Source organism: Podarcis filfolensis (genome assembly GCF_964270895.1).
Source record: "Podarcis filfolensis genome assembly, chromosome: 10".
Taxonomy (NCBI): Eukaryota; Metazoa; Chordata; class Lepidosauria; order Squamata; family Lacertidae; genus Podarcis; species Podarcis filfolensis.
Window position 1 is genome coordinate 47,024,792 of NC_139612.1, and position 27,122 is coordinate 47,051,913.

Consider the following 27,122-nt stretch of genomic DNA (forward strand, 5'->3'; position numbering starts at 1 on the left):
CGGAAACAAAAGTGTGGCTTCTGATTGGCTGCAGGAAGCTCCTGCAGCCAATCGGAAGCTGCAGAAGCCGCGCCAGATGTTTGGCTTCCGAAAATCGTTCGAAAACCGGAAAACTCACTTCCAGGTTTCAATCATTCGGGAGCCAATTTGTTCAGGAGCCAAGGCGTTTGAGAACCAAGGTACGACTGTACAAACTGAATGGCGGTGCTACCTCCCATTTATGTATAGTGCTAGTATTGTAAAAGCCTATGCATACATGTGCATGCGTAGCACCACAAAGGGGGAGGGGAACCCCACAGAAACTGGGACTGTGGCACTGGCAGTCACAAATAGCAAAAAGGGGCAGGGAAGTAAAGCAGCCTGCAGCAATTTTGGTCACCCAGCTGCCACCCTTTGGCAAACACAATGACTAACCAGACTTCCTTCCAACGCAGATATGGCAGAGCTGGGTGGGGAGCATCTGAACAGCAGCATGGTGATCCCTTCCCAATTCTAAGGATGCAAGAAAGGCTCAAGGCAGAAGCTTCGAAGCTCAGCCATCCTGATTTTCGGCTTGGCTGGCAATGCACGTCAAAAATGGCCCACAAACACACAGAGACACATACTAGTGGTGCTAGGAGGCAACAGAACCAGTTCAAGTGGCTTTGAGTAGGGATGGAGAACTGCCATCCTTCCAGAAGTGGCTGGACTTCAGCTTCCCATGAGCTCTGGCCAACATGAGCCCATGGTCAGTGATGATGTCTCCCAGTGGTGCAATGGGTCAGTGCGTCTGGCTGTTAGCTAGAAGGTTGGTGGTTTGAGCCTACCCAGGGATGGCTGTGGGTAGGATTCCTGCATTAGATGACCCTTGAGGTCCCTTCCAACTCTATATTTCTACAATCTCTGATGCGGGAGGGTGGAGCCCAGAAACATCTGGCTGACCCCCAGATTCCCTAATCCTGGCTTTGAGGATCTGGTGCGGCCAGAGGCTGCCAGTTGAGGGAAAGGGAAGCTGGTTAATTGTGTGCCAGGAGGGGGCAGCAAAGGAGGCACAATGCAACAAGGTAGTCAACTCTCAAACCAGTGCACCTTCTGAGTGGTGCAGCCTTCTGTTAAGATGGTACCCTGGGCGGACCTGAACAGCCTCATTCTCTTCAGCAGGCATCCCCAACCTGCAGCCCTCCAGATGTTTTGGCCTACAACTCCCATGATCCCTAGCTAACAGGACCAGTGGTCAGGGATGATGGGAATTGTAGTCCAAAACATCTGGAGGGCCGAAGGTTGGGGATGCCTGCTCTTAAGTAGGAGGACTGTTGTAAATACATGGAGACAAAATGAGGAAAACAAAGGCCAAGAGAGAATACAGTTTCAGCAGGCCCCATTCTACTCCCCCTCAGCACCCCACTGCCATTCCTCACTGTGGATTAGCCACTCACATCTCTGCGCAGACTGGGGCTTGATTGCCTCCTGACTAATCGCCCTTCCTTTGCCAGCTTCAGGGTCTTACTATCCAGTCGCTCCAAGAGTCCCTCTTCCAGGGCTTGGAATGCCCCCAGCGTCTCCGACTTCCTAAACATCAGAAAAGGGGGAAAGGTGGGGATGGGGGAGAACAGATAGTTATGAGGTGCTGAATTAACAGCTGACCTTCAAAAAAGCACCTCCAAACACATGACAAGGGACTTTGGGCCCCAGTTATCGGATCTTGGAGGGCAGCGTTACCTTCCCCACACTGGCATTGTTGAGGCTTAGCTGGGTAAAAAAAAAAGTAAAGGTAAAGGACACCTGGATGGTTAAGTCCAGTCAAAGGCAACTATGGGGTGCAGCGCTCATCTCACTTTCAGGCCGAGGGAGCCGGCGTTTGTCCACAGACAGCTTTCCAGGTCACGTGGCCAGCATGACTAAACCGCTTCTGGTGCAACGGAAACTCTGTGACAGAAACCAGAGCGCACGGAAATGCCGTTTACCTTCCCGACACAGCGGTACCTATTTATCTACTTGCACTGGCATGCTTTCAAACTGCTAGGCTGGCAGGAGCTGGGACAGAGGAACAGGGTCGGAGCTAAACAATATAAACTAAGAGCATTTGCAGATGACTTAGTACTTACATTGCAAGAGCCAGAAGCTAGCACGAAAAGAGTTTTGGAAATAATTCAAGAGTTTGGTCAAATGGCAGGATTTAAATTGAATAAGTCTAAGACAAAGGTTTTGGAGAAAAATTTGACACAGATAGAAAAGGAAAGGTTCCAGAATGAGACAGGGTTGACTGTGGTTAAAAAAGTGAAATATTTGGGTATAAATATGACAGCTAAAAATGTGAATTTGTTTAAAGATAATTATGAAAAAACTTGGAGAGAAGTGAAAAAAGATTTGGAGATTTGGTCCAACTTGAAGCTTTCCTTGTTAGGCCGTATTGCAGCTATAAAGATGAATGTATTGCCAAGAATGTTGTTTTTGTTCCAAGCATTGCAAATAATTGATAAAATGGATTGTTTCAAGAGGTGGCAAAAAGACATATCTAAATTTGTCTGGCAGGGCAAAAAGCCCAGAATTAAATTTAAGATACTAACGGATTCAAAGGAAAGAGGGGGGTTTGCCCTGCCAGACTTTAAACTTTACTATGAAGCGGCAGCTTTCTGCTGGCTGAAAGAATGGCTACTTCTTGAAAACACAGACATTTTGGATTTGGAAGGTTTTAATAACATTTTTGGGTGGCATGCATATTTGTGGTATGACAAGGTTAAAGCACATAAAAGTTTTAAAAATCATATTGTCAGAAAAGCACTACTAAATGTCTGGGACAGATATAAAGACTTGCTGGAAAATAAAACTCCAAGGTGGCTGTCGCCAATGGAAGCTAAGGCAGTTAAAAAGTTAAATATGGAGTCCAAGTGGCTAAGATACTGGGAAATTTTGGAAAAGGAAGGGGACAAATTGAGATTGCAGAGTTTTGAGAAATTAAAAGGGAAGGTGAGAGACTGGTTGCACTATCATCAAATAAATGAAGCGTTTAAACTGGACAGTAAAATTGGCTTCCAGGTGGAAAAATCAAAATTGGAGACAGAACTGTTAGAACCCAGTACTAAGAATTTGTCTAAAATGTACAATTTGCTGCTGAAATGGAATACACAAGATGAAACGGTTAAATCGGTCATGATTAAATGGGCTCAGGACATTGGTCATAATATTTTGTTTGCTGATTGGGAAAAGTTGTGGACCACCGGGATAAAATTTACGGCATGTAATGCCTTAAGAGAAAACATTATGAAAATGATATATAGGTGGTACATAACCCCAGTCAAGCTTGCAAAGATTTACCATGTGCCTGACAACAAATGTTGGAAATGTAAAGAAACTGAAGGTACATTTTTTCATCTTTGGTGGACCTGCCCGAAGATTAAGGCATTCTGGGAAATGATCTATAATGAACTTAAAAAGGTATTTAAATATACTTTCCCCAAGAAACCAGAGGCCTTTCTCTTGGGTATTGTCGGCCAAGGGGTGTTAAAGACGGATATAACTTTCTTTATGTATGCTACAACAGCAGCTAGAATACTCATTGCGAAGTACTGGAAGACGCAAGAACTACCCACACTGGAAGAATGGCAGATGAAGGTGATAGACTATATGGGTTTGGCAGAAATGACGAGCAGAATCCGAAACCAGGGAAGAGAAGCAGCGCAAGAAGAATGGAAAAAATTCAAGGACTATTTAAAGAAATATCACAAAGTTAATGAAAGTTAGAATGATGTTGGACTGGAAAGCAAATGGTTACTATTAGCAATGGTTAAGACAAGGAAAATAAGGAAGAATAGTCTAAATTTAAATTAAAATAAGGGAAGATTTGCTGAACAATCGATAAGAATTTGGAATACATAATGGGGAGGCATGAGGAAGTCGGGGAAGATAGGATATGAAATTAGGATATGAAATGATACATGTTTTTTGTTTTGTTTTTGTTTTTGTATGTTTATGTTTGTTGTATTGTGTTTATATGGAAAAATAAAAATATTTAAAAAAAAAAAAAAAAAAGGGACAGAGGAACAGGAACTCACCCCGTTGCTGGATACGTCAGGGTGGTAGTCAGGTCAGAGATGTGCAGGTGCCCTTCTGAAAAAACTGGATTGGTTCTGCTGGCGCACTGACTCTGCCTTACCCCTACTGCCAGGGCAGTGGTGCTTGTTTCAGGAGACCAGCTCACACAAGGCGCAAATCTCCCAGGGCTGCCCCATTTCCTCACCTGCGCTCGTGGCCAAAGATCCGTTCCACCTCCGCCCGGCCAGGACTTCTGGTGCGGCTGCGCTCTTTTTCGAAAGCTTGCCGGTGGTCCAGCCGCTTCACCTTGGGCAGGTCGGCCAGCATGCTGTACTCCTGCTTCATCAGGCCGTGGCGACCCTCGCTGCGCCAGCTCTGGTCCGAGTCAGCGGAGCTGATGGAGGAAGCAGGCCACCTGCCAGGGCCAGAGGCATCGCCACGGGCAGGCAAAGCGCCACGGCCCGCACGGGGAGGGGAAGGGGCCCGGCTCGGCTCGGACTTGCGTCGCTCCAGAGAGAAATAGCCGCTCTCGGCTTGATGCTTCCTCCTGCCGTCCCCTTGGTCCTGACTCACAGCCCTGGAAACTGGGAGGGGGAGAAAGATCTTGCAGCAATTCCTCCCATGCTCAAAGTGTGTGCATGTGTGTGCATGGGCAGGAAAAGAGCACAAACCAACAGCGAACTTGATGTGCCAAATGGAAATGGGTATTAGCTCAGCACACCCAGTTGCCTCTCCAAGCAGAAGAGATTTATTTTTGGCCAGAAGTGGGCAGCACAGGAGCCATAGCAAGGGAAGCTGTAACCCTCCAGATGTTGTGGGACTCCAATAATCATCAGCTCCAGCCAGCATGGTTGATGGTCAGGGTTGATGGTAGCTGTTGTTGGCATCCGTCTGTCTCAAGAGACAATGGTGTGTGCCTCCGGGGGTGAAGTCAAACTACTGTTTTAGCAGCGACCTTTCTGGGGCACAAGCCTGGGCAGGGTGTATGGAGGTCCAGGGCTGCCCAGATTACAAGACACCCCTCTCGACGACTTCACTGATGTGGTCCAAGGGAAAGTAGGGCAATACATTTGGCACCAGCTTGGCTGCAGAAGTTGACAGAAGGAGGCGTACAAGGCGCCATCCAACCGCCTCAGGGACTCCACCCTGGATTTGTGTAGGGTTTACTCTTTAGCCTTTTCTTCTCCCAAGATATCCTGCAAGGCAGTGGAGGTGTAGGATCAGAGTTTTCTCTCTCCTACATGGGCTACCTTCCCAGGTAATTCCTTCTACAGCACGTGCAGAAACCACCTTCTTGACTGTTGAACCCACTATTGGTCTCATCCACACAATCCGCCAGAGCCTATCCTCACATTCAGGGGAAGCCCCTAATTCACCGAGGCTTTGAAACCCATCGGCTACTCTCACCTGTTTTAGCCGGCCAGTCAAAGCCGTTTCCTGGGGCATGGTCACTGTTGTATGCTGACAGCATCTAGGAGCCACAGGTGAAAGCCGAGTGCAAGGTGGGGACCAAAAGAGGACAAACTGCCCCAGAAGGAGCATGACATGTCGCCCTCATGAGAGCCAGTGTGGTGTAGTGGTTAAGAGCGGTGGACTCGTAATCTGGTGAACTGGGTTCGATTCCCCGCTCCTCCACATGCAGCTGCTGGGTGACCTTGGGCTAGTCACACTTCTCTGAAGTCTCTCAGCTTCACTCACCTCACAGAGTGTTTGTTGTGGGGGAGGAAGGGAAAGGAGAATGTTAGCAGCTTTGAGACTCCTCCGGGTAGTGATAAAGCAGGATATCAAATCCAAACTCCATCAGAGCTAATATCCATCCCCTAACCGAGAAGACTGCAGGTTCTCCGTCCCTGCCCTGTTGCATAATTAAATTGCTGGTCCTCTAAGCTCACCCCTTTTGGAATATCCAGAGGGCCACTTCCTCAACCACACTAGGGGTACGTGTGCATTATAAAGATGATGACATCTACATTTATTATAAGCACTTCACCAGCAGGTCCCAGGTCAGGTGATAACAATTATAAACTACATCCTTCCATTAGGTTATTGTACTGTGGGCAGAATCCAGTTTCTGGCATTTCCAGATTGACTTTTCAATGTAAAAGCTCCCCACGGTTAATAGCCCTCCTGGTCAAGGAACAAAGGGAGGGATCTGAGTAGCACGTCTCATCAGACAAGGATTTCTGATTGTGCAATGGGACTTTTGCTCTACTCCCCACTGCATGCCAAAGCTGCCCCGAAAGGCTGGGAGAACCCCGTAACAGATTGAGGGGGGATGGGGGTAGGTGGAGCGGGAAGTCCCATCAAACAAGTGGAAATCCTTTCAGTGACAGGACTCAGAACATTTTGCCCTTTGCCATCTCAGAACCCCGCTAAAAGTTGCTTGAGATCCTAATCAGTGGGAGAACTGATTATGCAAATGTATTCCTGTTTATTAAATCCAGGCACAGGATTTGGGTTCCTAGTGCAACACTGCAGTTACAGTTCTTTCCTTTGGGATGGTGTGTTCCCACCCTCGGAAGAAACAAGATCTACAGAAAGATCTGTGCTGGCAGGAGGTGGGGAGAGGTCAGGAGACTGAGGAGGGAGATGACACATACCTGCTTTTGGGCAATTCCAGGACTCTGTTCTTCCAGAGGATGCTGGGTCCGCCCATCTGGGTCTATCAGCATGCAGTTTTTCGGGTCGTGCCTCTTGCTTCTGGCCTGCATAGTACATTGTGCTGTCTTTGTCAGGCTCCAAAATGCTCTCAAGCAGCCTGGTCATTTCCCAGTCCTATGTAAAGGGGAGGCAGGGAACACACAGAAAAAGAGAGGCTGTTTCCTACACTGCCCTGCTGCCTCTGTCCGTCAGCAGGAAAGCCTGTGTGTCAGAGATACCAAACATCAGGTCCCTAGGAGAAGGGCCCCAGATGCTTTAAGTCAGGAACGGTGTGTGTGTGTGTGTCTTTTTTCAAACTGAGGGCCACATTCCCACCTAGGCAAACATCTGGAGGCCACATGCCACTGGTAGGCAGGCCATGCCAATTTCACCTTTGTACAGTAGGCTAGTTTTGACCCTCCATTCAGGCATGCAGGATGCCATATCAGAGCCCAAGGGCACATTCCAGCTGAGCCAAAACACTCAAGGAAGGTGTGAAGTGGGGGGTAGCCTGCAGAAAGCTCCGAGGGCCAGATTTGGGGCCAAGAGGGCCGCATTTGGCATACAGTCTGAGCACTGGTGCCAACTCTATAGGGCCGAGGTGTTTTTGCCGCCCCTTCCCACCATATCTGTGGGGTGTGGGCCAGGCCCTCTCAATGTTGAGGGGGCAAAGGAGGCCAAGTGCGCTGTGGCTTCAGTGGCCGGCTCCTCCTGAGAGCAAAAGAGAAGGAGCTGCTGGCCACTGAAGCAGTGCCACATTGGGCTCCGCACTTGGTCTTCTCCTGATGATGCGACATTGCATGTGCAATATGCACCGGCTCTCTTGATCTCGGGCGCAAGTCGGTGCCTCTGAATCTGAGGTTCCCCAAGTTACTGTACATATAGATCATGTGGCTTCCCCCAAACTGTCTCGGAAACTGTAGTTTACCCCTCACAAAGCTACAGTTCCCTTAAACTACAGTTCCCAAGACTTTTATTTTAGGGAGAACTGCAGAGTTGGAAAAGACCACAAGGGTCACCTAGTTCAACCCCCTGCAATGCAGGAATCGTTTGCCCAATGTGGGGCTCGAACCCATGGCCCTGAGGTTAAGAGTCTCGTGCTCTACCAACTGAGCTATCCGGGAGGCAGCCCTGTGCTTGAAATGCTTGGTGTGAAGGTGACCTTAAACTTTAAGGCAATGTATAAGGATCTGCTCTGCCTCCCTTTGCTTGGTGAGCAGGCATGCAGTGGTGCCTCAGCAGGGATCTAAAGAGGCTTGAAAATAAGGAATATTGCAAAGGGAACATGAGGCTGCCAAGAGACGTGTACACATACACACACTTCCATCTCACCTCAAGCGTGGCACGGGCATCTGTGTCAACAACATCCGCTTCTGCATCAAGGACGGTGCTGGTGCTGGGGCAGGTACTAACTTCTGTGGGTTCTTCCTCAGCTCTGCAGCTCAGCTGGGTGTACTCCAAGCTTTCCTGCCAGCTGTAGGGGGGCAAAAACACACACAAATGGTCGACAACCACCCAGCAGGTGAGGGCTAAAGCCAAGCGCTGGGCCCATGGCAGAAAGCTGCTCAAGATGGCCGAGCATTGCCAGTGTAAAGGTAGCCAACGCTAAGAGCCAAGGAAGGCCTCAGCGGCCACCTTATTGTTACACCAGCAGACAATTTGAACCTGGGGCTTCCTCAGAAATTGCTGGACTACCTTTCCCCACATTCCTTACCCCCTGCCAACGCTGGTTGGGGCTGATGGGAGTTGGAGTCCGACAACACAGCTCCCATGCTCTAAAAAGTTTGTGCTGGCTGCGCATGCACTACCAAGCCAGGTTCAAGGTTCCTCTATTAATCTACAAGGCCCTTAATCATTTGGGCCTAGGATACCTCCCTAATCACTCATATTCCTGCCCAGTCACCAACAGGAATCACCGTGGGGGGGGGTGTGTCTCCCACACACCCCGGCACAATCAGAAAACTTACGTCTCATCTTTGTCCTCAGAGCCCACACAGACATAGAGTTCACACTGGGGCACTAAAATGCACAAGGGGTCGCAGGGACTGGTCACGTTGTCACCATCGAGGCAATTGGGAGTTTTCGTTGCGTGTTCCTTCAATTCCTGTCAGAAAGAAATGGGAGTTGGCGGGAGATATTTCAGGGGCACCAAAGTGCTCCCTCTGCACTCTTCAGAGCACAGAAAATGTCTTCCTTGCACAGCAGAGAACAACAAAGAACGTTGCCACATTCCACACACACACACCCAGTTGCCTTCTCAGTCTGCTTGATGAAGAGTTATGTGTAAGCTTTAAAGACTGCAGTGTCCTTTACATTAAAAAAAGCCCTTTGAGACACTTTGTACCGCTTGTATAGGAAAGTAATAGGTGGATCCTCTTTTTGTTTTTATCCTCCCCTTATTTAGGCAACAGAACTTTTTTTTTAAACAATCTGATCCTTGGTTCTTGGGAATTTCACTCTAACCCAAGCCCATTGTGCAATTTCCCAAGATAAATAGAAAGATCAAATTCAAATACAGCACAGCCTTCTTGATGGTGGCTCCTCAACTGTGGCACTCCCTCCTAGCATATTTTGATGGGTTCATCTATCAGCCCTTTTAAAACAGCCACCTTTGCTGGATTTACGTATAAGCTAAACAAGCTATGGTTTAGGGCCCAACTCTCTTGGGCCCTCCCAGAAAAAAATTAAAGAAAAAAACTGGATGTACATTTCCAAAACATAAGATTAAAAACAAATAAAATAAAACTTACAAACAGCAACAGTGTTTTGTGTTGTGTAGGCTCCTGTGATGTAAGTAATGGGCCCCGCCTGCTAGCCTGCTCCCTAAAATATCACTGGTTTGCTCATTTCTATATATAGGGTGCCTACATTCTGCATGGACTGGTTGCATGGTAACATGTGCAAATGGCTTTACAGTAGATACCTATTAGGTCCATAAATTACCATATATTCAACACAAAAAACAGCGACAATTTGTTGTTGACAAAAGACAGCTGGACATATAAAGGGCCCCATTACCTTCAGTAGCTTAGAGCCTCATCAAACCTAAATCCAGCCCTGACAGCGACAATTTCTGTTTAATCTTTTGGACTATAGTTTCTGGGATCCAGAGTTTGAAAAGAGGGTTGAGGAACCACATGACCAAGAGCCAGATATCTCCCTCTGCCTTTTGTACATCCCAGCCACACAAAGGTACAAGTCGCATTCAACATTCATTGCTACGCCCACTTTTGTCTCTGCCCCCCCCCCCCCACAGCCCCCAGACGTTTGTCCACAAACTTTGGACTAAAAAACAAAAGGCACCCCCCCAAAATCCCTGGCTAAAAAGGCTATTTTGCTTCACATTGTTGCAAAAATTTATTATTGTATTTTGTAATCATTGGCTTGGGTCCTAAGTGAGCACAAGGGAGTTCACAAGAAGGAAGGGTCTGTCTCCTCCAAACTCCAGCAGACTCCTGTACCCGGCACCACAAGGTTTTCTTGAGAAAATCAGGAAGAACTTCCTGACCAATGATATATGGGGTGCAGGGAGCAGCTGCAGAAAAGCATTGATGGGGTGGGGAAGCACATCCTGCCTCTTTCACAGCGGAACCTGGAACTCCTAACACTGAAAAGCTAACACACAAGTTACGACTGGCAAGAGGAATATAACTTTAGGGCCACTTTTGCCGGAGACTGCAGGAACTTTATTGTCTTTACAGGAACACCAGAAAGTGGAAGACCAGCCCCTAGGGTTTAAACCAACATATGGATTTTATGACAACCAAATTTCACATAGATATACAGACACACGCAAACATATATATTCCTATTTATAGAAATGTCTGCTATTATTGTGTGGGAATTGTTTTTATTACAACAGCGACGGTTTCTCCAGAGCGAATAGTTGCAGCTTTTTGGTTTTGCTGATTGTGGTTATGTAAGACAACTGTAAAATGACAATAAAAAGTTAATTCCCCCCTCTTTTAAAACTTTTAACAGCATCTGGCTTCTCTGCAAAGCACAGCTGGTGAGAACCCAGCCCAGCCACCCAAATTTTCCACAGCAATCTATACATCTAAATTAGCACTGGCATTTTTTTTTTTTGTAAATTTGGACCACAGGCCTTTGCTCTGAGTCCTTCAAGTGCCTAGCAACACCTTGCGGGTGGGGGAGAGAGAGAATCAACCCAGATTAGTCTTGGATCTTAAATTAACTTTAATTTAAGGAAGGAAAACTCCATCACTTCCTTCCAGTACAGCTCCCCATGCCCCATTGTTCTGGAGGGGGTCCTGATCCTCCAGAGAGCCTTTTTTTGAGGGGGTCACAGATGCTTTCAGGGAAGGGAGGGATAGGCAAACTTTGCTTTTGTGAACTTGCTTAAGGCAACTTATGAGATCCAGGCCTTTGGCTTGCAGCTATAATTCGCTTTGAGGACAGTGGCTTAAAGAGCAAGTTATGGGTTCCTAAAGAGAGAGAAAACATTCTCAGACTCTAGCATGCTTAGCGACTGAAAGTCTGAAAGTCATTTGTTAAGATGAAGTATTCTTTGTGTTAAGGCTCAACCAGGGCCTGGACCAAAAAGCTTGCAAACCAAAAATATAAATAGCATATGCCAAACGCCGTTCTCCCAATTGATCAACCGTGGCAATCAATAGCCGGCAAAGGGCACACCGCCTCCTGCGCTACATTAACTGGAAGGTATAGACTGGATGAGCAACATTTGCCTTGCGCTGTCACAAACGTAAACAGAGCACTCCTCTCTTGACAACCATCCTCTCATGGAGCCCTGCTCTAAAAAGGTGCCTGCAGCATCTCCAAAGCCAAGGAGCCTTCCTTGTTTCTTCAGGCATGGCACCGGGTCACCTAGATGTCACAGGCTAATCAGGCAGAGATATAGAAAATCTTCCTGCCCTGTGCAGGAGGTTGAGCTAGATCGCCACCCAATCCTATGGTTCAGGAAGTCTCCACTCCATCCCTCCTACTCAGCCCCACAAGCAAGGCAGGGAAGCACCCTGGAAGCACAGGAGGGCTCAGCAACATAGGAACCACTCTTTATTGCCTGACCTCCAGTGCTTGGGAGAGGGGATTTCACAAGGCTCCAGAAGCAAAGACAAACAGCAGGTCCTTCCCTGCTCAGATCCAGAGTTCCATTTCAAGCGCGCCTGTCCCTTTAAGAGCTTCCTCGCTGCCCTAGCCAGCTGGAGAGTCATCCCACCCACCCCGCCTTCACCCCAGCCCAGTTACCTTAGCAGGTTATGATCTCCAAAAGGGAGGGTCCCTAGCAGGCTGGTTGTCAGCACCACTTCCCCTCCATTGTCCTGATCAAGTGGGGGGGGGGGAGTTGAGCAGGAATGGCTCTGAGCAGATCACAGGCGAGCCAGGAGGAAATTCTAGAGGGCCAGGACTGGGGAGAGAGGGAACCTCATTACTATTTCATAATCCGAGGCTGACCCAGCGCAGCAAACAATGAACAACACGAAACCCTTTGCTAACAGGACACCAGCTGGCACCCCATAGGGAGGGATGGAGTTTACACCTGGCCAGCCAGCGAATGGGCCAGGAGCCGACAGGTGACTCAGGCTGCCTGGCCTTTTAATCCAGGGCCACAGTTAAAGACCAACACTTGCTAAACAGTCCCTTGTCAGGTTGGCATCTCTGTCCCAGAGCAGGGACAGGGAAGGTGCAGAGCTCCACATCCTGCTGGATTACCGCCCTGTCATTCCTAACCCCTGGCCATGCTGTCTAGGGCTGGCGGGAGCTGGAGTTCAGAAACATCTGCAGAACCACAGGCTCCCCACCCCGATCCTGGAAGGAACGTATAAACTCTGGGCAGCAGAAGCAAAACCCTGACTTGCCAAAGTGAAGCGAGAGTCACAGGTTGCTTCTATTTCTCAAGTGGAGTGGAGAAATTAAGGTGCCTCTCTCTTCCCATTATCCACACCTGTGAAATGTCGTTCTGCGAGGAGATTCGGGAGCTTTTAGAATGGCCTCTATGAATTTCTTGCTGAAACCAAGACAGGAACGCAGTTTTCAAGCCAGATCAATGTTTATAGTGTAGAAGTCGCTTCGGTACTTTCCTGAGCGGAGGAGGGGGATGTAACTTTGACCACGACCAGTTCAGGCTTCCTCTTAAAACTGTAAGGAAGATTAAAAAGTGGGGGCTTGACACTCTACTGTTAGAAATATCACACCTGATCCACTTTTCCTAGGTGTGAACTCCTAGTGTAGCACAGAAGAGCCAGCGTTAGTCCTGAGAAACCTAGGAAAGTCAATCATTTAAAGCACTGCAGGTGACCCCTAAATTTGTAGCAGCTTCTCCTCTGCTCGTTTTGAGCATAAACAATTGGTGAGTGTTAATGCTGTGGCATCCATACTCCTTTATTCATTGCAAAAGATCAGTGCCTGCATTTATTTGTTTTTAAATGTTGGAATGCCTATCTACTAGGCAAGGTCAAATGTAGGCAGGAGGTGCATGATCTGTAGTTTCTTCAGCCAAAGAGCATTACATTTTTTGTGCCCGTGGGAAAACATGGCCAGATTCAACCCCTGGCATCTTCAGGTGCAGCTGGGAAAGGGCTCTGCCTGACTCCCTGGAGAATGCTGCCAGTCAGTAAATAGATAATACTGAGCTGAAAGGAACAATAGTAAAGGGCTGACTCTGGGGTTGCGGTGCTCATCTCACTGGCATACAGCTTCCTGGTCATGTGGCCAGCATGACTAAGCCGCTTCTGGCGAACCAGAGCAGCGCACGGAAACGCTGTTTACCTTCCCGCTGGAGTGGTACCTATTTATCTACTTGCACTTTGTGCTTTTGAACTGCTAGGTTGGCAGGTGCAGGGACTGAGTGACGGGAGCTCACTCCGTTGCAGGGATTCGAACCACTGACCTTCTGATCAGCAAGTCCTAGGCTCTGTGGTTTAACCCACAATGCCACAGTCTGACTCAAATTAAAGGTAAATCAGAGGAGCCATCCTGACTGCTGCATTTCAGGCTTGCAAGCTCCTTGAGGGACAGCCTCTTAAAGCACCAAGCCCATTGATAAGTGTGTTTATCGAATAATAATGGGGAAGTTTTTCCTGCTGAATTAGTCCCTGGCCCACAGTTGTTAAAAATACAGAGCCCATTTCCATTAAAACAAGGAGACCACTAACTACACTGCCCAGCAGCCATTGAGAGTTTATTTGCAGCCTTTTACACCTCTTGTCGGAACCCTTAGTATCTCATTAACACATAATCTAGCAGTCTCTGTGGTCTCATTCAAAGTCCACATTCCCAAACAGCACTCAAATGCCTTTCCTTTCTTCTTGCTTGTCAGCAGGGGAAGCCCCTGCTTCCCTCCAATAGCTGCTCAGATTACAGAACCAGTTCCCGACACTGCCCCCCCCCCAAAGTTGCTCTAAAATATGGAAATGGATGAGCTGGGCAAAAGCCAGATCCATTTCCTGCTCTGTGGCAGGGATGCTCAGCCTTTTGACACTGCGACAGCCGCAGAAAAAGGACATTTCAGCAGGTGGAGCTCGTCACATCGCAACAGGGCAAGAAAAAGCTGAATTTACCAACATTCCCTCTTCTACCCAGCTCTTAAAGGTTTGGTGCGCCTCACTTTCTGGGTCAAGCCTTGATTACAGCCTGCAGGTACATTAAAGCCAAAGGAATTACAATGAGGATGTGGGAAGGGCTGTAGCTCAGTGGCAGAGTGTCTGCTTTGCATGTAAAAGGTTGCAGGTTCAATCCCTGGCCTCTCCAAGACCCCTGCCTGAAGAGCTGCTGCCAGAAAGGGCAGACAGTCCTCAGCTAGATGGAGCAACCCGTCTCAACTCTGCATGAGCTGGCTTTCTATGTTGGGAGAAACTGATGGGATGAACCTGGGAAGAGAGACCAAGCGTGAGCATAGGCAGCAATTCCAAACAATGGATGGGGGGGGGAAACAGATCCATTGAGGAGGCGGAGCTCCATCCCCAGGCTGCCCTTAGAACAGGGGTAGGCAACCTAAGGCCCGTGGGCCAAATGTGGTCCAATCGCCTTCTAAATCCGGCCTGCGGATGGTTCAGGAACCAGCGTGTTTTAACTTGAGTAGAATGTGTCCTTTTATTTAAAATGCATCTCTGGGTTATTTGTGGGGCCTGCCTGGTGTTTTTACATGAGTCGAATGTGTGCTTTTATTTAAAACGCATCTCTGGGTTATTTGTGGGGCACAGGAATCCGTTCCTTTTTTTTTCAAAACACAGTCTGCCCCCCCCCCCCAAGATCTGAGGGATGGTGGACCGGCCCACGGCTGAAAAAGGTTGCTGACCCCTGCCTTAGAACAACCCAGTATAAAAGACTGCGATGAAAGGACCGGAATTGGAAGAGAGGATGGCAAGCTGAGGCTGGAAGGCAGCAGTTTACTCCAAGACAACCTGTGAGTCCGTGACTGAGATATTAACCCAGTTCTCCAGATCACAGTCAAAACATTAAACCACTAAACCACATGGACAATCGTCATGAAAGAGCTAACATCTAAGGAAAATATTATGAACACCCACTCGGCGATCTCTGTGTGTTGCTGCAAATTTAAAGGCACCAGCCTCTCTCATGATAATGGTCTTGATCCTGCACTGCTTTAGCCACCATCATGCCTCAGTCCTTGGCTACCGAATCATTTCACAGTTATGCTCCAGTCCCATTCACTCAGCTCTGCCGATAACTCACGCCACACCATTTTCTTATTTTCCCAGCCTTTAAAAAAACTTACCCCTCCCTATGATGCACATGCCATGCTGCTCTGGCAATTGTCATGCTCTGTCACCTGTCAAATTGCCAACTTTGGGGAAGGTTTAAAGTTATTTATTAAAGAGATCTATCGACTGCTTTTCAGGCCTCATTGTCCTCACAGGGCAATTTTACAAAAAAAAAAAAAGGAAAGAGAAAAGATTAAGGCATGCAGCATATCCACCACAATTACGTGCGCCAAAGAGCCTGCTAAGTTAGAAACAGCAGCAAGAAACATTTCAAAGCACAGCACATTGAAACTAACTGAACACAGACTGGAATGAACATGTCTCTGACATCCTCTTCAAGACAGCAGTTATGGGTCCCATTCATATTTCCCTAGGAAAGATATTCTAAATGGGTGGAGCCACAACCAAAAAGGCCCTGTTCATGGTAGGAGAAGGCCTACTCTCAAGGGCAGAGCGTCTGCTTTACATGTACAAGGTCCCAGGTTCAATTCCTGGCATCTCCAGGTAGGGCTTTTGGGGTGGGCTACTGCTTTGATGCAGTATAAGGCAGCTTCCTATGATGCCCAACAAGTCAATGGCTCAGTGCATCTGGCTGTTAACCAAAAAAAAGTTGGTGTTTTGAGGCCACCCAGGGATGGTTGTGGATAGGATTGGATTTCTGCATTGCAGGGGGCTGGGCGAGATCACCCTTAGAATTGTAGAGTTGGAAGAGATCCCATGATTTTTTATCAACAGACCACAGAGCAGTGCATCTTATGCAGATCATAAATCTTGGAAAGCCTTACACAACTGATCGTTTAGGAATATTGCCTCTTAACATTACTTCTCCTTGGAATGTTCTGCTTCCTACATTTCCTTGGGAACAGCCCCCCCTCCCCAAAACATGCAATAGAAGATCCTCTCCCCCTCTGCCCACAATAACCAAGGTCAAATATAAGCTCACCTGGTTACCACGCTTGTGAGCAGTGAGAGTTCGAAAGCAGTTCTGGCACCGGGTCTTGGCAAATACATTGGCCTCGAATTTCTCACACAGAGTGCTCTCTGACATTTCTGACATGGTCAATGCAGGGAAGGGAAGATTCCCCCAGGCATGCAGTTTTAGGGAACTAGCTTCAGGGTAGGGGTGGGGAAACAGCTGCAACGAAAGGATCATAAGACATAAGACACAATACATCAGTACACCCCCCCCCCCCGATTCCTCCAGCCTTATCAAAGAGAAAATGTTCTGTATAGCCTGGTGCTCATTGGCACCAACCAGCAGGAAGTGTCTCGTGCTCCAAGAACATCAGAGGAGAAGGAGGAATCTTCAAAGAGCATCAAAGTCTGCAGGCCAAAAACAGACCCGTCCCATATGTGGGGCAGTCTGGTGTAATAGTTAGCGTTAAGAAGTGGGGAGACAGCAGCTCAGATCCCTGCTCAAACCGTGACGCTCACTCAGACAGTCATTATCATTCAGCCCCACCTACTTCACAGGGCTGTCGTGAGGACAAGACTATGGGATCATGTAGCTCAGTTGGTTACAGTGAGGTGCTGACAACGCCAAGGTTGCAGGTTCAATCCCCATATGGGGCAGCTGCATATTCCTGCATTGCAGGGGGTTGGACTAGATGATCCTCAGGGTCCCTTCCAACTCTACAATTCTGGAAGCCTCATTTTAAAATTATACAGGACAAGTCAGACATGAAATAAAACTGTGGAGTGCTCTTGTTCAGCATACTCCATTCCAGAGGCAGCCAATACCCTCTACAGAGGTTGTTGAACTACAACTCCCATCAGATCTAGCTGGCCATATTGACCAAGAGATGTTGAACTCCACAACATCTGGAGAGCACAACTTCAGTTATGTCTGCCCTGTTCCATTCCTCTCCCCACCCTAGTTTTCAATTTTACTCGCACATCTAGCAAACAGTTACGTCAGCATTCTAGGGCCATTGAGCTTGCTGAATTCTCATTGGGCTTTTTCTTGGGGGGTGGGGGCTTTAGGGTTTTTTTGGTACTTTTGCAAGCTTCAGGGTTTCTCTGAGCCAGCAGCTACTGCTCTCTTATGTTGGGGCGGTGACATTTTAGCTATATTAGCAATGGTACTCATAGTCTGAACATTAGAATGAGAAAGAATAGCATTTAGTATGCAGTAAGATTATCACATTCACCCCTTCACCAGGTGTGTTAGGTAAGCAACTTTAATTTGACAGACCCTGGAAATGGAAAGGGCCAAGTTCATGCAGAAGGGACAACTTGGGGGAGGGAGAAGAGGAGAAACAGAAACACATGCTTGGTCACCAGATTAATTTTAACAGTGAGGCATCAATCAATGGGTGTTTCCATAAGCATTATGTCTGGATTAATAACCATTGGCACCTACCCTTGCTTTTAATCTATTCGTGCTCATGAGGACATAAGGAAAGGTGAATAAAATGAGGTTACTTGAACCAAGCATGAAACAAAATTGCCTTTGCAATTTCGCAACTTTAAAATAAACGTAGGCCTAATTTGTTTCCCACCACCAACAGGATATTTCTTCAGAGTTTCGACACATACTATTTCTGTGTGCTGGATTTTATGAGCCACCATAGTCATTTTATTTCTTTGAAAGAGGTTGCTGTGCTCTTCTTTTAAGAAATAATCCATCCATATCAAACACCACTGTGGGAAGCAAAAGGCTGTGAAGAACAGACCAAACCACCATACAATTATCACTTGCACACATCACAAAGCACCATATCCAGTCTGGCTAATCAATCAAAAGACCATTTTCGTATTAATCAGAACTACCATAATATTTTTGGTTAAAGCCAGTTAAAATGAATTTATCCTACAGCAGTGGGTACTGCAGAAGACAAACTCTCACAATTAACACATGCTCTCCAAAGCTTCTTCACTTCTCAGCCTTGCGGGACTTCAAATTTTTTTTTTGCCCCCATTTGCAACGCCTCTGCAACAATAAAACCAGGTTTTATCATATCACCTGCGGAAGCCACAAACACCTGACAATCCACTTTCTGCCTTTAAACGAGAGTGGGGCGGGGGCGCGTTAGGTAGTTTCACGTGTGTTTATCAAAATTCGGAAGATACCACTAAAATACTTCCGTGTTGCTTCCCCCAATTAAGCTTATCAATATGCTCGCAATTTATCAATAAAACATACCGACAGAAAACAGAAGAAACGCGCGCACCCTTCAAAATGCAATCCTAGATATATATACACACGCGACTACAGCTGGAGCCCTTCCGCCGCTGTCTTCTCTCGCTCTCTTTTTTTTTAACAATGAATACAAACGGGGAGGTGGACCCAGAATACAAGCACCGGCCCCTTTCCTATTGGCTGAACCAATCACCTTCATTTGAATACTACGTTTTAAGTGGCTGTTTGGGAGAGGGGGGGTGGGCTAATTCGGTAGCGAATCAGAACCGCCGGAATGTTGATCAGGGCTTGGAACTTTCGGAGTCGAAACTTTTGTTTTGTTGCGTTGTTTTATACATAATTAGCTCGGCGCCTCTTCATGTTTTGCGAGCCACGTTGCAGCGGCGCTGGGGATGTGATCGATTTCTCCCTCCCTTTGCAGCGTGAGCTCGCTTGGCCTTCGTGCCAAACCAGCGTCTCGCTGATGCTCCGAGTGTTTTAAGTAATGGGAAAAGAAACGTGGAATCTACGCAAACGCAGCCACATGTGTTTTGAGTCCTTGCGAAGTTATCTGCCTCTGCTTTCGCCGTCACGGAAGCCTCTGCCTCGCTCTCTCGGCTTAGCGCTCTTCAGAGGCTCGGCGCAATGTGTTTTGCAGGTTGTTCAGGGAGCAGCAGCAAATGACGCCTGCTCTCCAGCCCCGCCCCGCCCCCAACAAGGTGCATCTTAGTACCCTGGGGCAGTTAATTTATTTTGGCACCTTAAGCAGAAAAACAAAAATCCCATAAACACCTCTTCGCTTACCTGGCAGTAAAAACAAACGTCAAATTAAATAGCTAAACCATTTGCTGACCTTTCCCTGACACACAAAATCAGCTGCCTTAGGCAACCGCCTCGCTGCTTAATAATGGAAGGGCCAGCCATGATTATTCGTCTCCCCTGATCGCCTCCTTCCATCTTGCTCAGGCATCCAGTTCATCATCATCATTGCAAGAATGCTGTCCTCAGTCATATTACATATTACATATTACTGTCCAGGAGAGCTTATTTTAAAACAGCAGTCCTAAAAATGCCACAAGGCTCTGCATTGTGTTTGCTGCTGTTGAGTGCACTATGATTGGAACACAGGAAGTAGTGTTATGCCTGGTGGTCAAACTGGTTCACCTAAGCTCAAGTATTGCCTAGGGGACTTGGGATCTTCCTGATGTAGCCAGATTACAACTCTCATCATCCCAGACCATTGACCATGCTGGCTGGAGCTGATGGGATTTGGAGTCCAACTGTATCTGGAAGGCCACAGGTTTCCCATCCCAGTTCTAGCCTGACTGACAGCAGGTCAGGGGTTCAGATAATATTATTTACCGGCCTTATCTGAAAATGCTGGATCTACCAACTGAGAACATTCATATGCAAAGCATGTGAACTTCCCCTGCCTCTATGAGTTACCTGTGCATTGGTGTAGTTTTGACTCTGGACTAGGGTTTGTAAAACTCTGTATCCTGAAGAAGCTTATTGGGGATTTATTAAGAAGATGATCATCAGTATGGAGGACTAGATTTCCTTAATGGCTGCAGGCCAACTGCAGCTGATGTTCCCTTCAAATGTGCAGCAGCAAGGGTGGCTGTGGTCCAAGGTGCCCTCTGAGTTCAAGACGGGTGACAATAAGGCCCAAGAGACCCAGCTTATCATGCACCATGCAAACTGAGTATGCACACGAGAACACACATCAGAATTTGGTGCAGCTTTGGTTTTGCAGCAGACAGTCCAATCTGGAAATGAATCCCCGGAAGGTAAAGTTTCAATGCTGCTGTCATTATCTACAGACCAAGTAAGTTCTACAGCATAGAACTGAGACTGTAAGGTTATATCCAAGGATAGTCATGCTCAGAACAGACCCATTGAAGTTCTATGCACAGCCAGGTTCAAAGGCTAACCTGTTCCAGTCCAGACCTGCAAAAACTTCCATTACCTGTGCCACACACCTATACAGTAAAAGGCTGGGTGCAAACCAACTCAAACTATATCTGTCTCCCTTTGTTCCATTCGCTTTCATTTCTCCTTGTTGCACCCGGTTGTTGTTTTGGCCTAGTGCAGTCTAATCCCAGCTTCACTTGTGGAAATGGTGCACCTGTCATTTCTAAACACATCCTTCGAGGGGAAAAAGGGGTCAACAGAAGGCCCAGATTAGCCTTTCAAAATAGCAAATTACTAGCCCAATCAGAGCAGATGAGTAGAACGAACTGGGGCCTGCACCTGTGCGAGAGACTAAACACAGTCACATTTGCAAAGGGAGGCCAGCACTTCCAGCCGCAGCCCCACATTCCTGCTCTCTCCAAGGTACCCTCTAAGGATGCTCAGACGTATTTCTCACTAGCTTTCAAGCTGCAGCATTGGGCACCACATACTAGAAGCAGTTTCTGAGATCTTGGTCACAGGCAGAAGATGTGAGTGTGGGTACCCTCAGTCCTGGGGGCCAAATCCTGCCCTCTGGTCCTCTCTGTCTGGCCCTTGCAACTCTTCCAAAACCACATCTGCTTTCACATATCCCCAAGTGTTGTTGTTGTTTTTTTCCTGATTGGAATGTGACCTTCAACTCTGATAAACCCCTCTTGCTTGTCCGGATGGAGGATAGAGAAGGGTGTGTGAGTGTTCACAGAATATAGCCTACTGTACAGAAGTAATAGTAACAACGATAGCTTTCATTGCTTGGCCCGTTTCTGCCTCTGGCCTCACCCACCACTGGCACGGGGCTTCCTGGAGGTTGCCCAGAAAGGAATGCAATCTTCTTATTGAAAAAAAATCTCCACAATTCTATTACATAGATAATGTGTTTGGTATGGACCAGGGTGCCTGCGAGATGGTGCCTTCAAGCATGATCAGGGATGATAGGAGTTATGGTCCAACGACCTCTGGTGAGCACCCTGTTGGCTACTCTGGGTGTGGACTATCTGCATAAGAGTTGGAATATGAGCTCCTGGCATCCCCTTCCCAGGATGGAGAACCTGTAGTCACCCTTCAGGTGTTATTGGACTCCAAGTACCATCATCATCCCCACTCAGCATGGGCAATCAATGTCCAGGGAGAATGAGAGTTGTATAGAATCATAGAATTGTAGGGTTGGAAGGGACCTCAAAGGTCATATATTCCAACCCCCTGCAATGCAGGAATCTCATCTAAAGCATCCATGACAGATGGCCACCCAACCTCTGCTTAGAAACCTCCGAGGAAGGAGAGTCCGCCACCTTCCAAGGGAGACCGTTGTAGTCCAGCAATACCCAAAGGGGCACGTTTTCCTGAATACTTGCATGGGCTGCATCCACTGAAATTAGCTCCACTTTCTTGGACCTTTTCAATTCTCATAAAATCTGGGGTCCCTGCAACCATGTCTGGAGCCTCCCTTGTCTGTCGCTCAGTCTACCTGCCCCCCAAGGTGGGATGACAGCCTCATGGAAGCTTTGGCTTCGATACCCTTGGCCATGTTGTTCTCGCTCTCCACAGGGGGAAACTCACTACAGCAAAGCCTGCGCATCTCTTCATTAGACCACCCAGCCACTGAAAGCTGCTCTTCCGCCCATCAAGAGGAAAGCTAATTCATTGCACATTCAAGCACATTTCTGGGCGATTCCCAGATGGAGGCAGCTGACTGCAGACAGGCCTTGCAATCCTATGATGCGGCTAAGTTGGCAAGAGGCAAGGATGACGTTACTAGCTGGGGTCCTGCACCTCCGCAGCATCACTCGGACACACTGCAGCACAGACAGAGGAGCAGGGCGGGGGAAGTGCAACTCCTGGGACTGCCATAGGAAGAGGCGCACCCCCCCTCCCGTCCCTGAGACCACCAGTGCCATAGGCTTCAGGTCCAATACGAAGAGTGAAAACACAGTATGCATCTTTGGACCAAGAGATATTGGTCTAGTAGTGAGTAAGGGTCTACGCATGAGTAAGCAATCCCTGATACTCCTCCACTGCTAGCAGCTGTGGTTAGGGTGTGGTTTAGGAGGCCAGAGTATAAGCCTTCTCTGCAGGATCAGGCCCATGATCCATCTAGTCCAGCATCCTGTTCTGGACAGTGGCCAACTAGATGTCTGTAGGGCATGGTATGTTCATGGCTGTTTGGCTATTCTCACTCCTTGGGGGCTTCATAAGAGGGAGTGCAGGAGACATATCTTTTTCCATAACCTTCCACTATTTAACTTCTGGTGGAGAACTGCAACGAGCTCTAGATTAGCTAGAATCTGATTGTCCACTGCGGTGGGAGTAAGGCTGACATCTTCAGCTCCCCATCAACTACAGCGGGCGCCTATTCAGCTCAGGAATTACTTTGCTAGTGTAATTTCACATACAAGAGAGTGGCAGACTTTGGGCTCTCAAATATCAACGGCGCCCTGGGAAACGCTAAAATTTGGTACTCCCCTCTTCTACATCATCATTGCAGTGCCCAGTGCAGCTGAACTGGTCATGCTACCCTAAAACTGCCTCTGGAGGGACCCAGTCATGTAGAAGACCAGGATCTGAACTGAGGGTGCTCACCATGCCCTTAACTTCTCCCCCGCCTCTCTGCACCATTATAATTATGAGGGACATTTAGAACAGTAGAGCCACAATATTGTCCGAAATTCACTAGGCTTTTGGCTAGGTCATCTAGCTTGAAGGAGTGATGTCATCTTCTGACCACTCATGTAACCCTGATACTGCTTTGTACTGTTGCCCTGTTTTGTTTTTATTGTTTGGAATAAAAATGATATTTTATATAAGAACTTCATTAGGCTGGCACGAGGAATCGAGTGAATAGCTCTCTTATGTTCACCCAGCTGCTGCAACTCAGGGCTAGGACTGCAAACACTGGCATTTCCCCCCGCAAACACTGGCATTTGACAGAAATTCTTTTAAGAATCGACATTTGAAATTTTCACCCCAATCTTGTATGATTTCAACAGAGGCAATGGCAAGCTAATGCCTTCCGGTTTCAGAGGATTATACGTGGTTAACTAAAACACTGAAAAAATAGCAGCACTGAGCTGTGGAACCAGACCATTACGAGTTACTCAGAAGTAGGGCAAACCCATTGATATTTCTTCATTTAGCACCAAAACATCAGGCCCTTTTCCAACTCAATTTCCATTCTCTTTGCTAGTTAACAACTTTGGGGTACAGAAAACACTTCAGAGGCTGTCCAAGAGCCAAACACTGCTGCTTAGCTGCAGCCAATAGCCAATAAGAAAAATATAAAAGACATCATTTACACCCCCTATTAAAAAAAAAATAAACAGAGCAAGGGTTCTATAGCAACCTAGAAAGCAGAAGATGTAACGAAAAAGCAGAAATACTTCTGATTGTCACGAAAATGGTGCTTTTTGCATTTATCCATGCACCAGGAGTGGCCTAAATATTTAATCCTATGAGCTGCATACCAAAAATCCTCATATGATCGGGAGTCACAAGACACACACACAACTATGCCTCTTCACAGTCGGATGCAGTAATGCTTCTTAACACCAGTTGCTGAAAACCCCAGGAGAGAGGGCTCGTGCTTGGATTCTGCTTGCAACTTTCTCACTGGCATCTGATTGGCCACTGTGAGAACAGGATGCTGGAGTAGATGGACCACTGGTCTGATGCAACAGGCTCTTCTTATGTTCTCTCTTCTTCCCACCCCCACACTTATCCAAGAATCCCAAATATCTCACCAAAGAAGGCAAAAAACAAGTTGCCTTAGTCCTCCTGTGAGGGGCATTTTGGATACTTACGCTTGCTGTTTACAAATGTCTACGTACTATATCTTGCTTACATGAGTAAATTGCTCCCCCAGTTCCTTGGCGCACTGTTTGTTACTTCTACAATACAACTCATAATTAAAAATGGCACAAGACCAAATGGGACAGATTAAGACAATCCAGCATAGACATGAAGGCTAGGTCTCTCGACTGATGGCAAAAAGATAAGAAACTTGCGGCAAGAATCCCAGAAAAGGTATTCCATATACAGGCTGTCACAACTGATAAGCCTCTCTGACCTATTAAGAAGTGGTGCCTGAGTTTGCTTTTTTCCTCCTCCCTCTCATCTCCTTTTCCTTTTATGTTGGACCTTTTAAGCCCAAGTGCAGGGATTTGTCTTGTGTTTAACTGATTTGAAAGCCATGCCAAGAGACTTTTTTGTCCAAAGAGGGGTGGTGGTGCGTGCTTTAAAATAAGTAAATTATAACCACAGAAGGCAGGAGGACTCAGTTGATGAATATAAAGTTCACACAGTCTCATATGGGAGAAGACTGTCCTTACATACCTGAGTGTCTCAGGTTTTAAAATGTGCAAAACCAGCACTTTTGAACTGTGTGCAGAAACAGAACAGCACCCACTGCAGCGTTTTAAAAAATATGTTTCTTGAAGCCCATTCCAGTTAGCGGCCAAGCAGCTGCATTTGAACTAAGCGAATCAAAGAATTGTAGAGTTGGAAGGGACCCTGAGGGTCATCTAGCCCAACCGCCTTCAGATCTAGCCCAATCTGAAGTGTCTGGACAGTCAAAGGCAGTTTTGTGTTTAATGTATTGCAACAGTCTAATCAAAAGGTTGCCAGAACACAGCTAAGTGCAGTCGACCTTTCTATCTACATCACATCCCACACTTAGGGCTCCAGTGACAATGCCGGGTCTATAAGTGGACCAAGAATGAACGCAATTCTTTAGAAGTGCTATTCCCACTAGAATAGGTTAAATATCGCCTCACCGTTATGGGTGTGTGTGTGGTTTCATACGGAAGTCAGTCAGTGGGCAATACAATGTTGCTGGCCCTTTCTCAATTAAAAAAAATATATGTCCCTTGTGAAAACTGCTGCTGCAAATCTGGCTTCCATGATTTCAAAACATGCACACTATATAAGCAATGAATTATCCTGCAATGTTTAGACAGGCCTGTGAGGCTTGTCTTCAGCACATCCTTCTCTAAGCACCATTATTTTTTAAAAAATTGGTGCCTCCTCCAATTGAGAAACAGTGCTAATGAATACCAGCTACCGCGTAGACTCGTAGTATCCAAAAAGCAAAGTAGAGCCTGATTTTTAACATGTTCACTGAACAGCTGTTTTGAGAATAACCTCAAAGGCAGTTCTACAAGTTCAAAGGGGGGGGACCCCAGTCTGTGCTGCTGCTTCTGTACAAGAGGCAGACAACAGATGAGTTTCTACTTCACACACGTCTGAGGGGCTCTGTCTGTATTGGTGGAGTGGACATATTGAAGCAAATGCCAGGTCATGACACGTGAAATCCCAGCCTTTAGTAGCTGAAGAGATTACTTTCCTCCTAACACCACCCAGCTCCAGATAAGCAAGAAGCACTGTCCAGGATCTGAAGAACTATGCTACAAGATCTACAAACAGAAACATGGGCCTCGTGTTTTCCAAAAATCCTCCACCCCCATCAATGCATACGATATTCCCATTTTTGAAATTCAGGGGAGATTCTGTAACACTTTACGTAACAGCACAGGGTCTGTTGTTAGGGGAAAAAAGACTAAGAGAGGCAGTGTGGTGTGGCAGTTTTGCGTGCTGGATTAGGACCTGGCCGACCAGGGATAGACTCCCCATTTAGCTATGAGGCTCACAGCGTGACTTTGGGCTAGTCAGTTTCTAAGCCTAACCTACCTCACAGGGTTGTTGCGAGGATAAAATGGGGAGGGGGATAAGATGTGTGTACACCATCTGGAGCTCCTTGGAGAAATGCTAAGATATAAATGTAGCACAGTAGTAATAGTAATAGCAGCAGCAGCTGGAATACCCAAACTTACCCTCTTTGCCCTCCCCAGCACTTTCCTTTTGCTGCTACTGCTAGCTTCCTTTGGCTACCCCATTGATAAGACCCCCAACCCCCTTGGCACTGCATTTAAGACAAGTTCAATAGCCACCTGTCATGGATACTTTAGTTGGAATTTCTGAATTGAAGGGTTGGACTAGATGACCCTCAGGGTTCCTTCGAACGCTATGATTCTAGGACTCTAAGTTTCTGGTCATTTGGAGGACAGCAGGACCAGCTCTTCGTTGCACGGGTTAGCTTTAATGGGTGTGAGTGCGTGTGCACGCTAAGTTTGCTTTTGCTCTGCACTTACATATTAAGTCTAGATTTACAGTGGTACCTCGGGTTACATACACTTCAGGTTCCAGACTCCGCTAACCCAGAAATAGTACCTCCGGTTAAGAACTTTGCTTCAGGATGAGAACAGCAATTGTGCTCCGGCAGCACGGCGGCAGCGGGAGGCCCCATTAGCTAAAGTGGCGCTTCAGGTTAAGAACAGTTTCAGGTTAAGAAAATACCTCCGGAACGAATTAAGTACTTAACCCGAGGTACCACTGTATTTCTATAATAAATCCTATTTGAATTTATTAAGATGTTCTGTAATAATTTTTCCCCTCCAAATGTCTTGTATTTTGACAGTCACTGTGGTTTTATTAATTAAGCAAGATTTATATACCACTTAATCAAAAATATCTATCTCAGTGGTTTGCATGATACTAACACTGTGAGTGGCTTTGGGCATTGTGGGAAATGACACCAAAAGTATCTTTTAAAAATCCCATCAGGTAAATGCAAACCCATGGACACAACTAAGCTAAAGTAGCTCTTGGATCCTGGCCATGCTATTTGTTTGGATGGAGCAACAGCC

The 27,122-nt window shown here is 47.0% G+C and overlaps 1 protein-coding gene and 1 long non-coding RNA gene across 3 annotated transcripts in view; one reads left to right on the forward strand and one right to left on the reverse strand.

Moving 5' to 3' along the window:
- Positions 1-18,620, reverse strand: part of TRIOBP (TRIO and F-actin binding protein) — a 63,496-nt gene extending 44,876 nt beyond the window's left edge. Inside the window, exons 1-7 of one of the 2 annotated variants that reach the window (XM_083573917.1) lie at positions 18,499-18,620; positions 16,297-16,488; positions 8,619-8,755; positions 7,984-8,125; positions 6,612-6,786; positions 4,217-4,595; positions 1,416-1,548 (exon numbers count right to left, since the gene is read on the reverse strand). In XM_083573917.1, coding sequence (XP_083430043.1) covers positions 1,416-1,548; positions 4,217-4,595; positions 6,612-6,786; positions 7,984-8,125; positions 8,619-8,755; positions 16,297-16,410 — 1,080 coding nt within the window. In that variant the 5' untranslated portion in view covers positions 16,411-16,488; positions 18,499-18,620. The remainder of the gene's footprint in view (positions 1-1,415; positions 1,549-4,216; positions 4,596-6,611; positions 6,787-7,983; positions 8,126-8,618; positions 8,756-16,296; positions 16,489-18,498) is intronic. The other variant, XM_083573918.1, reaches the window with a different exon arrangement.
- Positions 1-27,122, forward strand: part of LOC310743629 — a 232,848-nt gene that overhangs the window by 62,864 nt on the left and 142,862 nt on the right. The gene's annotated exons all lie outside the window — the stretch shown is intronic.